The sequence below is a fragment of the Myotis daubentonii genome, chromosome 5, assembly GCF_963259705.1.
Source record: "Myotis daubentonii chromosome 5, mMyoDau2.1, whole genome shotgun sequence".
Taxonomy (NCBI): domain Eukaryota; kingdom Metazoa; phylum Chordata; class Mammalia; order Chiroptera; family Vespertilionidae; genus Myotis; species Myotis daubentonii.
In genome coordinates, this window is record NC_081844.1 from 84,892,297 (window position 1) to 84,906,892 (window position 14,596).

At 43.0% G+C, this 14,596-nt stretch overlaps 1 protein-coding gene and 1 long non-coding RNA gene across 8 annotated transcripts in view; one reads left to right on the forward strand and one right to left on the reverse strand.

Moving 5' to 3' along the window:
* LOC132235798 (uncharacterized) overlaps positions 1-14,596 on the reverse strand; it is a 458,887-nt gene that overhangs the window by 408,051 nt on the left and 36,240 nt on the right. The gene's annotated exons all lie outside the window — the stretch shown is intronic.
* The window catches only part of ARHGAP26 (Rho GTPase activating protein 26), a 426,945-nt gene that overhangs the window by 232,991 nt on the left and 179,358 nt on the right, over positions 1-14,596 (forward strand). For all 7 annotated transcript variants that reach the window (XR_009453085.1, XM_059698750.1, XM_059698747.1 and 4 more), the window contains exons 13-14: positions 7,052-7,117; positions 12,456-12,530. Coding sequence is in view for 6 of the 7 variants with exons in the window: in XM_059698750.1 (XP_059554733.1) it covers positions 7,052-7,117; positions 12,456-12,530 (141 nt within the window). In the remaining variant the exon portion in view is untranslated. The remainder of the gene's footprint in view (positions 1-7,051; positions 7,118-12,455; positions 12,531-14,596) is intronic.

Genomic DNA, 14,596 nt, shown 5'->3' on the forward strand with positions numbered 1-14,596 from the left:
TTCATTTCTTTATTTAACCATAGCTTCCACACAAAAGATGAAAAAGCTGAGTGTCAGAAACTTCAATAACTCACCTACTCTCAGAGGGTTGATATCAGTTGGAATCTGAAAGGTCGTTTTGACTACACCACACTGCCCCTCAGCATCTCTCCCCACAGTCAGTCACCATTTGCCTGTCCATGCACCCAGAATGAAAAATTACACAAAATGAAAAATGGGATGCTTCTTCTTCCTGTCCAGCAATGTAGTAAACCGTGAAAGACAGAGATATAGTACCGAATAAAATAAAGATGTACACGGACCATCGCCTTCATGGATGCATACCTTGTTTGGTAGATATTTTTTTGTAGAATTATACAAATTAGTGTAAGCTTGCAATTGTGCTGTATACTTTGATGGACAGGTTGATGGTGCTGTATCCTAGTGTGTGATGGGGGCATTAACCTAGATAGAAAGGTCAGGAAGGCTTTTTTTAAGGACTTGATACTTAGGGGAGACCTGAGGATTCAGAGTTACTTGGGTCAAGGGGCTTCCAGGTGAAATTCAGAGCTTGGGGAGAAAGTGTGGCCAGTTGGATGCTCTGGACGAAAGTCAGTGAGGTTGGGATGCTGAGATCTAGGGGCGAGGCATCGACAAGGCTGGAGAGGCAGACTGTGGCTAGACTACAAAGGTCCTGGGGGTCATGTTAAGGATTTGGTTATCCTCCCAAGAGCAGTGGGGTGCCATAGAGAGATTTTAAACAGGGAAGTGCCGTGGTCTGATTGTATCAAGATCACGGGGGCTACAATGTGGAGGACAGATTGGAGGAAGCCAGACAAGAGGTAAAGAAACCAGTCAGGAGGTCATTGAAGCCATCCTGGTAACAGATGATGGAAGCCAGGACTGGAGTGGTGGTGGTGAAGATGGAAAGAACTAGACAAAATTGAGAGACACCCAGAGATAAAATTGAGGGTCTTGGTGGTCATTGGATATGAGAGGTAACAAAGACGGGGGTGCTAAGGGTTATGCTCACGGTTTTATTGTAGTTCTCACCCTCTACCATCATCTACACATTTCTTTGTTGTTGTTTTTTAATCCTCACCTGAGGACATTTTTTTCATTCATTTCTAGAGAGAGTGGAAGGGAGGGAGGAGAGAGAGATGGGATGGAGGAAGTGGAAGAGGAGGAGGTGATGGGAAGAGAGAGAGAGAGACATCAATGTGAGAGAGACACATTGATTGGTTGCCTCCTGCACTAGGGCACTTAGACCGGGGCTGGGGACGGAACCTGCCACCTAGGTACGTGCCCTTAACTGGGAATTGAACACAAGACACTCTGATGCTTGGGCCGATGCTCTAACTACTGAGACACCAGCCAGGGCCACACCTCATTTTTTTAAAGGTGTAAAGAACCAGGAAAAGTGTCTCAAGTGAGGTACCATGAGGTGCTAGAAGCTGCAGAACATGGCAGTGGTGTTTATACTAAAAGCCATCTCTACCTGGCCCATCAACCTCCTTCCTTTAGATAAGAAAATAATTTGAGTTTTTGTAAACAGCAAAATAGTCATTTTCTGGATTTAACCTGTCTCTCTAGTCCAGCCGTGGGCAAACTACGGCCCTCAGGCCGGATCTGGCCCGTTCGGCTGTTCTATCCGGCCCGTGGAACCGAAAGAGTGGAGGGTTCTCTTGCTCTCCCCTCCGCTCCTTCACCAGCAGCAGTGTTAACATGTATTAGTTCACACAAACACTCCATCCATGCTTTTGTTCCAGCCCTCCGGTCCAGTTTAAGAACCCATTGTGGCCCTCGAGTCAAAAAGTTTGCCCACCCCTGCCTAGTCTCAGAGTTCTTACCCTAGACCAGTGGTCGGCAAACTGCGGCTCCTGAGCCACATGTGGCTCTTTGGACCCTTGAGTGTGGCCACAAAGTTTCAATCGCACTGTACGTGTGCGCCTGCATGTGGTATTTTGTGGAAGATCCACTCAAGGGGCCGCAGTTTGCCGACCACTGCCCTAGACCAGTGGCTCTCAACCTGTGGGTCACGACCCCTTTGGTGCTCAAACGACCCTTTCACAGGGGTCACCTATGACCGTCCTGCATATCAGATATTTACATTACGATTCATAACAGTAGCAACATTACAGTTATGAAGTAGCAACGAAAATAATTTTATGGTTGGGTCACAACCTGAGGAACTGTATTTAAAGGGCCAGAAGGTTGAGAACCACTGCCCTAGATAGATATATAGCACAAACCCCAGTAGTCTGGCCAGCATCCTCCTCCCACTTGTGCCCTAAGACTCTCCTGTTGACTGAGGGTCAGCCCACCTCTCCAGGGTTCTCATGTTCTCCATAGAACTTTGGAAAATAGGTTTGTGTGACCTGGGCCCTTTCCTTTCTTTAAAAGGATACAAAGAAACAAGGCTTCAAAAGTTGAAATGAAAGTTAAGAGGATGACACATTTCTAACTTGGCGGGTCAACCTGGGTATTTGGTGCAAGCTCTCTGAATAGTCATTACATGGCAGCTGTTTGGGCTGCCCTGTGCGTAAACCTAAGCAGAGCTGACTCTGAGGATGAAAGATAAGCCTTGACCGTAAGACAGTGGATGTCAGGCGGGCCTAGGAGTCACAGTTCCTGCAACAACTCATCGCAAGTCAAATTAAGGGAATAATGCAAGCCTAGTAGATATTTAATGAGAGATTATTTCTAGAGATTATAAGGATACAGAAATTGCAAATAAATCCCTGACCTTTCCTGAGCCTTGGCTCAGGGAAAGAGCTGAATCACCTGCTTGAGGGGATTAAGAAGAACCGCTTCCATCTGTCAGGCCGCTCAGACTTTTTCTGTCATTAGCAACTGTTCGGCGGTGATCCTGTCCTAAACCTTTTAGTGGGAACTCGATTTTCAGAGTAGGAGATCTCAATTAACTTAGATTAGGAACCTGCTAGGCAGAGATCAGGATGAATGATCTGCTAATGTATGCACTGTAGTCCCTATCATATTAGTGGTACTCAGGACATGTTAAATAAAGCAGTTGTTAATCATTTGTAACCTAATCATGACGTCAGCAGGAAACAGGTTGATGAGAGTAGAAGTCAAACCTGTGAGAGAGTAATAGGCACAGATGGAGAGACAGAGATGCAGGGAAGTGTGGGGCCGCAGGCAGTTATGTACCTTATAGCAGCTTAGAGAGCTAGAGCGATGGTGGCAAAGTTATACTTCATGAGTTTCTTGTTGGGCACAGTGGTTTGACATGCATTCCATTTTTTAATACATTTTTATTTGTTTATAACTGCAATAATTATCAGCACTATGCAACATTATAGGCCAACAGAGCTCTTAATGTTTGACTTTGCAATATGTAAGCAATATATACATTGAATACTAATATATACTAATATATACCAATGAATACTACATTACCTGCATAATGTGTAAAGCCTTTATGTTTAACATCTGTGTAAGATTATTTAAAGAAGGAGTTTGCTGATTTAGAACAAATTGGAGAACTTCTGATGCTGGGAAAATCAAAGGGTGAACATTTACTCAGATTTCGGGGGGCCTTGCTTTGCCGATTTCCAAAAGAAGTAATTGTAGTTAATGTAGGTTAGTGGAATTTAATTTTTTGGCAATGTACTGGAAGGTTCTATTGTATTCTTTTCCATTACCTGTTACTTACCGAGGAAAGAATCTTGCTTCCTACTGTTCCACATGAAAAGACTCAGGGACTAATTTGCCTCTGTAAGGCTCTGTCTTGCTCTGTCTTTTCTTCAGCTACTCGTGCTGATGGCTTTTTGAGTACGTATCTTCTTGCGACTGGGCTCATCACTGGCAGCTACCAGGTTATTTTTAATTTTCAAAACTTTAGTCAGTGTTCATGGGGTAAGGAAGTAAAATAATCATTTTTCTGAATAGAAGTTCATCGATGCCATGTTCACAAACCTACTCTTAAAACATCCAAGTTTGGACTCAGCCTTAGCTGCTCACAGAACACTATGCAAAATGACAGTTCTCTCCCAGACTTCTATGACTCTCATCCCTATGCAAGGATCCTCTTAAGAACCTCTCAAAGGAAGAACTGAAAGGCTTCAACTGACTGTTGAATCAGTTATGAACATTTTGGAAACCTCCTTAAGTATAAAAAGTAATTTCCCCTCTGACAAATACATTCTAGCAGGCTCTGTTCTAACTACTGTAAAAAAGGAAGAAAAACCTCCCCTGCACCCGAAAGGATGCCCAGGATCCTTAGTCATCAGGGAAATGAAGTCAAGCCACAATGAGGTATCTTTTCACACCCACTAGAATGGCTATAATAAAAAAGACAATAACAAATGTTGGCAAGGGGTGGAGAAATTGGAACCCTCATTCATTGCCGGTGGGATTGTAAAATGGTGCAGTGCTTTAGAAAGCAGTTTGGCAGTTTCTCAAAAAAGTTAAGCATAGAATCACCATACAACCCAGCAATTTCACTCCTAGGCATATACTGAAGAGAAATGAAAGTATGCCCACACAGAGACTTGTACACAGATGTTCCTAGCAGCATTTATTCATAATAACCCAAAGGGGAAGCAGCAGCTGATGAATGGATACATGAAATGTGGTCTATCTAGACCAGCCATGGGCAAACTACGGCCCGCGGGCCGGATCCGGCCCGTTTGAAATGAATAAAACTAAAAAAAAAAAGACCATACCCTTTTATGTAATGATGTTTACTTTGAATTTATATTAGTTCACACAAACACTCCATCCATGCTTTTGTTCCGGCCCTCCGGTCCAGTTTAAGAACCCATTGTGGCCCTCGAGTCAAAAAGTTTGCCCACCCCTGATCTAGACAATAGAATAGTATTTATAATAATAAAAGCATAATATGCTAATTAGACCAGATATTCTTCCAGATGTCCTTCCTTCCAGATAAAGCCACAGTGGGGTGGAGACAGTGGCAGAGGGCCCTGGCCAGGGTGTTGGGTGGTTGTTGCAGCAGAGGCAGCAGAGGCCCCTGGCGGTAGGGGCTGGGGCCAAGGCCCTTGCACAAATTTCATGCATCAGGCCTCTAGTTTCGTCATTAAAAGAATGAACTATCGATGTTACAGCAGAGACAAATCTTGAAAATATAATACTAAATGAAAGAAGCTAGACACAGAAGACCACATATAGTATGATTCCAGTTACATAACATGTACAGAATAGGAAAATCTAGAGACAGAAAATATATTAGTGGTTTCTAGGGGCAGGAATAAGAGGGAAATAGAGAGTGACTGCTAATGTGTATGAGTTTTTTATAGGGGGCAATGAAAATGTTATAGAATTAGATAGTGGTGATTGATAACTTTATTAATATGCTAGAAATTAATAAATTGTGGGTGAACTCTGTGATATGTGAATTATATTTCAATGAAGCTATTTTAAAAAAATTTCCCCAAGGTTCCAATAGTTATTTGGCCTGTGTATTATAATTTGTTATTAAGTTTAGGAAATGTCCATGGCATGAGTTAATTGCGTTTCACTTGGAAAAATAATTTTGATTTGGCTTCCAGCTTCCAGTCAGAAAGCCCAATATAACACAGTTTGCAAAGTAAATACTTGGTTAATACTAGAAAAAGCAAGGGATTGGCTTAGTAGGCTTTTTACAGCTTTAAGGGAATGTAAGAGCAATGGTTTTGTATGCCAGTTGGTCTCCAGGTAGAAAAGCACTCTTTCCCTCCTTTTCTAGTACTTTACTTACTATCCTAGAGACCAAGTGTGTCTATAATAAGTACCACTAAGCACCAAGCATACATGTAAGAACAAGAGCTATTTCCCTTTGGGAAGAGAAGTTTTGGGAAATTAGCATTCCTTTCTAGTTAGATTTGGAGACTTCTCAGTGATTTTTTTTAAAAAGGATTTTTATCTTCATTGGATCTAAGTTTACTCATAGACATTAAGAATTGGAGAAAGATTCCATTTGGATTAGATCCAAGATGAGTTCCAGTTCTCTCAGTGCTCAGAGTGTACAAGTTTATTTCTTGCCCTGGGATGATGACAAATCATTTATAAATACTCACCTTCCTACCTTCTGCCATTTCCCTCTCTATTCTGAACATTCTTTTGTAGAATGTTTTGTCCTGATATCCTAAGGAGGTCAAAGATGAACGCATTCTTAAAAATGACCACACGCATCTTATTACTGGGTAACCAGCGTGTGGGGATGAGTTTTGGTGGGTTTCCAGCTTCGTTGTCAGGGTGGGAATTAGTTCTGTGCTGTGGAAAACGTTGCTAACTGTTGATCATCTGTTTTCTGAGTGACATTAGTGGGTTTGGGAGCAGATGGAGAACACGGTCACCACCTATTGAGTTACCATACAGAGCACACAGAGGCTGACTCTACTTATTATTGCCTTAGTTCTTCTGCCTCAGGTGGCTTCTCTGTTCTCAGCTGTTTTAATTTTCTTCTGGGTCGTTTTTTTTCTCCTTCTAGTAACCTGAGCAGTTTATTTCTCTCTTTAACTCAGGGTCACATTTAAGGCAGTTGGTCATATGGGTTTTGGGGTGAGTCTCCCACATATTAGATCTGCAACTTTGGTCAAGATACCTAGCTTTTGCCAAATCTCAGTTTCTTCATCTGTAATATGAGGCTAATGATAGGATCAGCCTAAAGGACTTGCTGGGAAGAAAATGAAATAATCTATGTCAATCACTTCTCCAACATTTATGCTTTTTGAAGGAGACCAACAAACAGTCCTCCAGCTCCTGATATTAACCAAACAATTTAAAGGATGCCTCGTTATTCCTTTGGTATCGCTCATCACTTTATGCTACAGTTTATTCAACTATACATTGATGATACTAGATAACCTTGCAGAGTTACTGTGAAAATTAAATGAGATAATATACACAAAATACTTAGACCTGTACCCAGCATGTGGTATGCTCTCAGTGAATAACAGCTTAAAAAAAATTATTCCCATGCCTTTTGTGGGAAAAATTAAAAGGATATGTGGCCACACCATGGAACTGAGTCATTTTGGGTTGGTCATGCCTTGTCCCAAGGTTGGTTTGCATGGCCAGCAACTTGAACTCTGTTCTCTTCCTCTTTCAGCTGCACAGTTGGACAGTATTGGCTTCAGCATAATCAGGAAATGCATCCACGCTGTGGAAACCAGAGGTAAGTAGTTCAGCAGATGGCATTATTCTCAGTGAAGGTCACACATCTGGGGAGGTGTCAGACCTGAGACCTGCTACCTGCTAATTTCCGATTTTAAGTGACTCATGAACCCCCAAGTCCCATGGCCAGTGGGTTTCTATGAGTTGTGTTGCCCTGAAGCAGAGACTCTCAACCAATTTGGTGTCATTGATGTCTTTGATCTGGAGAAAGCTTTAAATGCATACATATCAAATACTTGGAATTAAAAGGAAACCAACTACTGAAGTTCAGTTATTAAAGTACTAATAGTATGTGTTGCGCTGCAATAATACGTGTTTCTTTGTTAACACTGTAAATAAGTTAAAGTGGTGGGTTGACAAGTTGCTCCATTCAGAAATATTTCAAGGTGTCTATAACAATTATAATATGTTATGAAAACATCTATGACTTCTGACCAAATTGCAGGTACTGCTAAATCTACTGTAATTTGTTGCTTATATTGTAATGGAAGGGAAATGCTTAATGTTCAGTTAGAAGTTAGTGAAAATAAAGCTGTAATTGTGTTCCTCAGTTCATAGACACCCTGAATTCCATAGTGGACCTCTTAATGTCCATGGACCCTGGGTTAAGAACCTACTCTGGGTAGCTTGTTGCTGGGGACCATGTAGGCAGAAAGAAATGTCCAGGCCCCTAGGCTCCTCAGTGGCACTGTGGTCAGCCCTGCCTATCACACATTGACCTTTCCTGGGTCCAGAGGAACAGGGTTTTGAGATCAGGGAAGTTGTTTCATCCCAATGGTCTCCATCCCCTTCTTCTGAGGTGGCCACAAAGGTGATTCCTTGGTTCTAACAGTTTGGAGCTTTGAGTGCATTGGTCTGTTGAGTGCCTTACAAAAGCTGATAACTGTCTTCCCACTAGGCTTGATATGAGCCATTGTCAAAGTTGTGCATCTTATTTTTTCTACAGCCTCTCAACCCACCAGCCCTTTTTATTTGTTTGGAAGAAGTTCTGCCACTTAAAGCAGGAGCCATAATTCTTGCCAGTTGAGAAATATAGGCATCTTCTTAAAGGCTATAAAACATTGAGTAGAGGGAGAGAAAAAAATTAACCTTAAAAGCCTGTACTCCTATGTATCCAGTCAAAAAGTCTTTTATCCAACTTAGTTATTTTAATAGTAGAGGCCCAGTGCACAAAAATTTATGCACTCAGGGAGAGCGGGGTCCTCAACCCGGCCTGTGCCCTCTCACAGGGGGATCGGGCCGAAGCTGGCAGACATCCCTCTGGCAGCCCGGGAGCCCTCGGGGGATGTCCACTTGCCAGCAGGGAGCAGGCCTAAGCTGTAGTCGGACATCCTTAGTGCTGCTGAGGAGGCGGGAGAGGCTCCCACCACCACCGCTGTACTGGCAGCCATCAGCCTGGCTTGTGGCTGAGCAGAGCTCCCCCTATGGGAGTGCACTGACCACCAGGGGGCAGCTCCTGCATTGAGCATCTGCCCCCTGGTGGTCAGTATGTGTCATAGTGACCAATCATTCCCAGTTGTTTTGCTATTAGGGTCAATTTGCATATTACCCTTTTATTATATAGGATAGAGGCCTGGTGCACGTGTGGGGGCCGGCTGGTTTGCCCTTAAGGGTGTCCTGGATCAGGGTGGGGGTCTCACTAGGGTGGCTGGTCAGCCTGGGTGAGGGGCTAAGGGCCGTTTTCAGGCTGGCCATGGCCGCGGGTTGGAAGCAGGTATCTGGGATTTATTTATCTTCTATAATTGAAACTTTGTAGCCTTGAGCAGAGCTCAGGGCTGATAGGGCGGGTGGGAAGCTTGGCTTCCTCCATCGCCGTGGGCAACCTAAGCCTCCTGCTCACTCCAGCTCCGTGGCCGCTGCCATCTTAGTTGGGTTAATTTGAATATTCACTCCTGATTGGTGGTGGGTGTGGCTGGTGGTGTAGTGGAGGTATGGTCAATTTGCATGTTTCTCTTTTATTAGATTAGATGTACTAACATTTTAAAATGTTTGCTTATTTCTACTATACCTTTCTTCAATAAAGAAGGCAGTTTGCAAGGATAATCCTATATAATAAAGAGGTATTATGCAAATTGACTGCCACACCCTCACACAAAATGGCTGCCCCCATGTGGTCACAAGATGGCCTGCAGGGGAGGGCAGTTGGGGGTGACCAGGTCTGCAGGGGAGGGCAGTTGGGGGTGACCAGGTCTGCAGGGGAGGGCAGTTGGGGGTGACCAGGTCTGCAGGGGAGGGCAGTTGGGGCTACCAGGCCTGCAGGGGAGGGCATTTTGGGGGCAACCAGGCCTGCAGGGAGGGCAGTTAGGGTCAATCGGGCCCATAGGGGAGCAGTTGGGCATCAATCAGGCCAGCAGGGTAATGGTTAGGGGGCTGATCAGGCTGGCAGGCAGAAGTGGTTAGGGACAATCAGGCAGGCAGGCAGACAAGCAGTTGAGAGCCAGCAGTCCTGGATTGTGAGAGGGACCCCCGAGGGGTCCCAGATTGGAGAGGGTGCAGGCTGGGCTGAGGGACACCCCTCCCCCCCCCCCCCCCCCCCCAGTGCACGAATTTTGTTCACTGAGCCTCTAGTGTAAAATATAACCAGAGACTATAAAGTGACATTTTTGGGAGTGGATCTTGAGGAAATAAGGACATGGGTCAGGTTGAGTTATAAGGATGTTTACAGAAAGGTGTTGTTAAGGTTAAAAATCAGAAACTGGCCAATGTCTCAAAATTTGGTTAAATCAACAGCGCTACTTTCATGCAGTAAAAAACTCTGGATCACTAAAAATGCAGTGGAAATATATTTATTGACACCCAAGGTTTTGGTTATATGTAGTAAGTGAAAAGTGCAGGTTCTAAAACAGCCTGCCAAGCATGAACCCATTCTGGGGGTGGCGGGGAGAGGGGAGAGCCGTGCCTACCCAGCTATCTTTATGTTGTCTCTCTGCTGTTTTTGCCGCCTTCTTTTGATTTATCTGTTTTCCACAACTGCAGTTTCTAAGTTTTTAAAAGTAGGTATAACTAAGATAATTTTTCAACGGGCATTTTGAAATCTTTTTATTTAACCAGTTAATTGCCATAATATTTTGAATTTAATTTATAAAGGTCCGCTGCTTGCGTCTGTAGACATTTATGGCATACAAATGGTTAAAAATAAAAGAATCAGATATAAGAGCTCCAGGGTTAACAAAAGTAGAGGCATAAATGTGGAGCCAAAAGTGAGTTCAAAACAGAACCCCCCTCCTCTCTGCTCCCCAGGCACCTTCATATACTTGCCTGCGGTGGGCCACCTGTCTGCTGCTCAGTTTTCAGCAGCCAGAACAAAGAGAGAAACCTAATCATTTAAAACCCTTCACAGAGAGTGTGATAAATGCATACCCATAGCTCAGGAGGATGACTCTTTCTGATGTGAAGCCAGAAAATATACAGGATAAGTGGTGAGGAAGAGGAGGGTCACCAACTGGATTGGTCTCTTAGCTTCTGCTTCTGAAAATGATGTTTTAACTTCTGAGAAAGTTTTCATTTAGCACCAAGAGGACATAAAGACAGTGAGTTAAAAGTCATTTTTATATAAATGCATGAAGGAAGTGGCTATTTCCTTACTGCAGTGCATGTATGTACATACATATTTGTGGTGACCAGGGATGACCAGACCTCCCATGCTGTCTGGGGTTCATTAATCATTGCCTAATGGGAGTCGGGATTATGTCAAATTCCAGGAAAGCACAAGGACAAAAGAAAGAGATAACATTTCAGAAAGGAGAAGCCCTTCAAGCCACCCCATCACTGAATAATGGTTCTGCTACTGAGCAACCTGGGGCCCATTCCTTAGTTTTTGACCAGCGTCTCCTAGCCATGAACCATTCGGGATCATGCCATGCTTTTATAGATCTGTTTTAGCTGTGGACGCCCCTCATTCCAGACCACTTGCTTTTATTCATGAGTTCCATTTCTAGATAGGTGTTGTAGAATCAGCATTTTCCCACATTTCTTTCAGGAAATTTTGTTTTGACTCCAAAGTAGTGGCTCTATCAGAGTATAATTCACTGTATTATTCATTCTATTCTGTCACGTATCATATACTGATCTGAGTGCTAGGGATACAATGGTGAGGAAGACAGAATCACTGTACTATGAGTTTACATTGGGGGGGGGGGGAGAAAGATAGACAAGAAACCCAATAAAGATAATTTTAGATATTAGCTGCTATAAAGAAAAAAAGAAAACAGGGCCAGGTCCTGGCCAATAGTGTTGGTATGGGATGCATTAAAGAGGTTGTGTTTAAGCTGAGACCTTAATGATGGAAAAATCTAGGAAAGGAGGATTGCAGGTGGAGAAAAGGCTGTGATTGGGGGCCTGAGCTTGATTTGCTGGAGTTACAGGAAGGCCAGTGTAGCTGGAGCAGAGTGGAATGGTTGATGCTAGGGTCAGGGATAGGCCTGAGCTCAATCATGTAGGACCTTGTAGGCACAGTAAGGTTTGATTGTGATCTAAATGCAATGGGAAGCTACTGGAAGGTTTATAAGAAAAGACATGGTTTGAACTGATTTACGTTTTGAGAAGTTCTCTTTGGCTAGTGGTTGAAAATGGACCTCGGGATAAAACAGGAAGTGGGAGAAAGGTATCAAATATGATGGGCCTAGGACTAACAGGAGAAAAGTCATTTTACATCACTTGGTCTGAATTCTCCCCTTTGGTAAATGATACAGTGGTGATCTCATCTTTGTGTTTATGTGAACAAAGTACTGAGGTGGGTTAGTTTTGGGTTTTTTGTTTGGGTGTTTGAAGGTAAACCCCTTCTAGTTCAGTTGCACATTTCCTTGGGTTGAATGAAGGTGGTCCTTCTTTTATTATATAATGAACATTTACATTACAAAAGAATGGGTTTTCTAATTTCTCAGTCTTGGCAAACATTCTCCAAAATTAAAAATGTCTTTGCCTTACAGCTCAATATTTTCATTCTCTCTGTGAAAATAAATTGTGAAGTATGAATTTTTTATCATGTCATTTTTGGCTTTCTAAATTAAAAAATTGGTTAACTTATGATCTATTTAAAAGTATATATTTTGCATCTTTCAAAACTCTTCAGATGCTGCTTTTGGCAACAGAAGAGAAAGGTTCCTTTCCCCTCTGATGACTGAACTAACATGAGGGCTGAAGTGTGCAGCACACCCGTGAAATCCTAGACAGCTGTACCAATCTCACTCCTTCGCTAAGAGCAGAGCTGAGTGACAGGGGACTTTAATTAGAGAGGCTTTTAGAAGGAACGAGAAAATGAAAACAGTGCTTTTGGCTGGGTTGGCTTGACTTGTGTTTTGATGTACCTCTAATTAAATCATCACTGTTTCTCTTCTCAGGTATTAATGAGCAGGGGCTCTACCGAATCGTGGGGGTCAATTCCAGAGTGCAGAAGTTGCTGAGTGTCCTGATGGGTGAGTGCAGCTCTGGCTCTGCCAGACAGGCCCCTGAAAAGTCACCAGGTCCCTGAATATGGACAGCCCGTAGGGAAGGAATCAGATTGTTCCAAGAGGTAACTCCCAGAAATAAGCTGCCTCCCTCACCGTTGTCATAGCTGCGGGAATCATTGGAAGGGGTAGTGAGTGGGACTAGACGAAAAAAATGGCAGGTCCAAGACACCACACCCTCTCTGTTTGTAGACTTGGCCACTGCCAGTCCCAGTGGCACTAGGTGGCTCATGTGACCACCACACCCTACTCTGTCTTTAATAGCTCATGACTCCCTCTGTCCTGTTTGGAGACAAGCATTTAGTGGGGCACACCCAGGGCCTGAGGAAAGATATCCCTCTAGCTTACAAAGGACCTCTGGTCTCATGTTCCCTGTTAAAGAGAAGGGGTCATGTGGTGCTCAGATAAAATGTATATAAGCAGATAGTTCTGATTCTCTTTGCTTGTAGATTTCAGCCTAGTCTCTCATTTGAGCAGCAGAGCCTCTTTTGCAGCTGGCCCACATAAATATAAAGCTACTATCGCAGAATGTGCAATGTTCGAATCAAAAACCCATGAGCCAATGAGCCAAATTTGCCTAGGCTGCAGATTTCCTGTATTTTTAGATATGAATGCACCAGCCTCAGTGAGTCACATGGACCTAAATGGCAAACAGATCAGATTGCACCCATCAGTGGCTGTTTTTCATCCCCATGGAGGCCCAGCCATGTGCCTGGAGAGATGGACTGTCACTCAGGGGCCCTGCTCAGGGTTCTGGGCAGGGGCACTTCTCTTGTTAGTATTTGACATTTCATTTGTCATTCCAGTTTCTGAAAATAGTTTTCGTAGGTAAAGAATTCTCCTCTCTCATGTTGACGAGAACAACTCTCTACCTCTTTTCCAGAGAGCTCCTTGCTTCTTGTAGGCAAAACTCTACTATATTGCTAGTCACAATGAGATCTTTTACTATGATTATTTTAAGGTACTCCTTGGGAATCTGTTTTTTGGTTCAGATTTGGGATATGGTTAGTTTATTTTTAAAAATTAACTGTTTATTTTGAGATAATTATAGATTCACATGCAGTTGTAAGAAATAATTTAGAGAAACCCTGTGTGCCTTTACCCACTTTCCGCCAATAGTAACAACTTGCGGAGCTGCAGTGCAGTATTACAACCAGGATATTGATCCAGTTGAGATGCAGAGCAGTTCCATCACCATGAGGAGCCATTGTGATGCCCTTTCATGGCAATACCCATCTGCCTTGCCCTCATCTCATCCCCATGCTTAACACCTGGCAACCACTGATCTGCTCTCCATTTCTGTAATGGTGTCATTTCACGATAATCATATAAATGGAATCATATAATACGTAATCTTTTGGGATTGGCTTTTTTTCAATCAGCATAATTCCTTTCAGATTTATATCAATAGGTGTTTTTTTTTTTTAATTGCTGAGTAGTATTCCATTATATAGATACACCACAGTTTGTTTAACCATTCACTTGATGAAGGACATCTGGGTTGTTTCCCATCTGGGGAAATGTCAAATAAAGCTGCTATAAAACATTCGTATACAGGTTTTTATATGAACATTAATTTGTTTCAGTGGGATAAATGCCCAAGAATACAATTACTAGGTTGTATGGTGATAATGTTAACTTTCAAAAGATTCTAATGTAAGGCAGAATTAAGATTCTAACAGGTATCAGTCCTCGGTTTTTCATTTGTGAGCAGTGCTGCAAACAGTTGTGGAGCTTCTGCTCTTGGAAGCAGATGGTCAAGTGCTAGGGATGAAATGGTAGAAAGAGTGATTCCTTGTCTGCAAAGTGTCCAGTAGGAGGGAGATATGCATCCATGTGAAAACTATGGTGTAAAATACGATCCTGGTGCCTAATCTGAGCTGGGTCTGGAAGACTCAGTAGTGAAGGAGAGAATAGAAGAATAATTCAGAATCAGGAAGTATGAGCAATGGCATAGGGGCAGAAATCAGGGTCTGTGGTGGCTATCCCAGAGAGTAATGATTTTATTATTTTAATATTTGAAAGTACTCAGG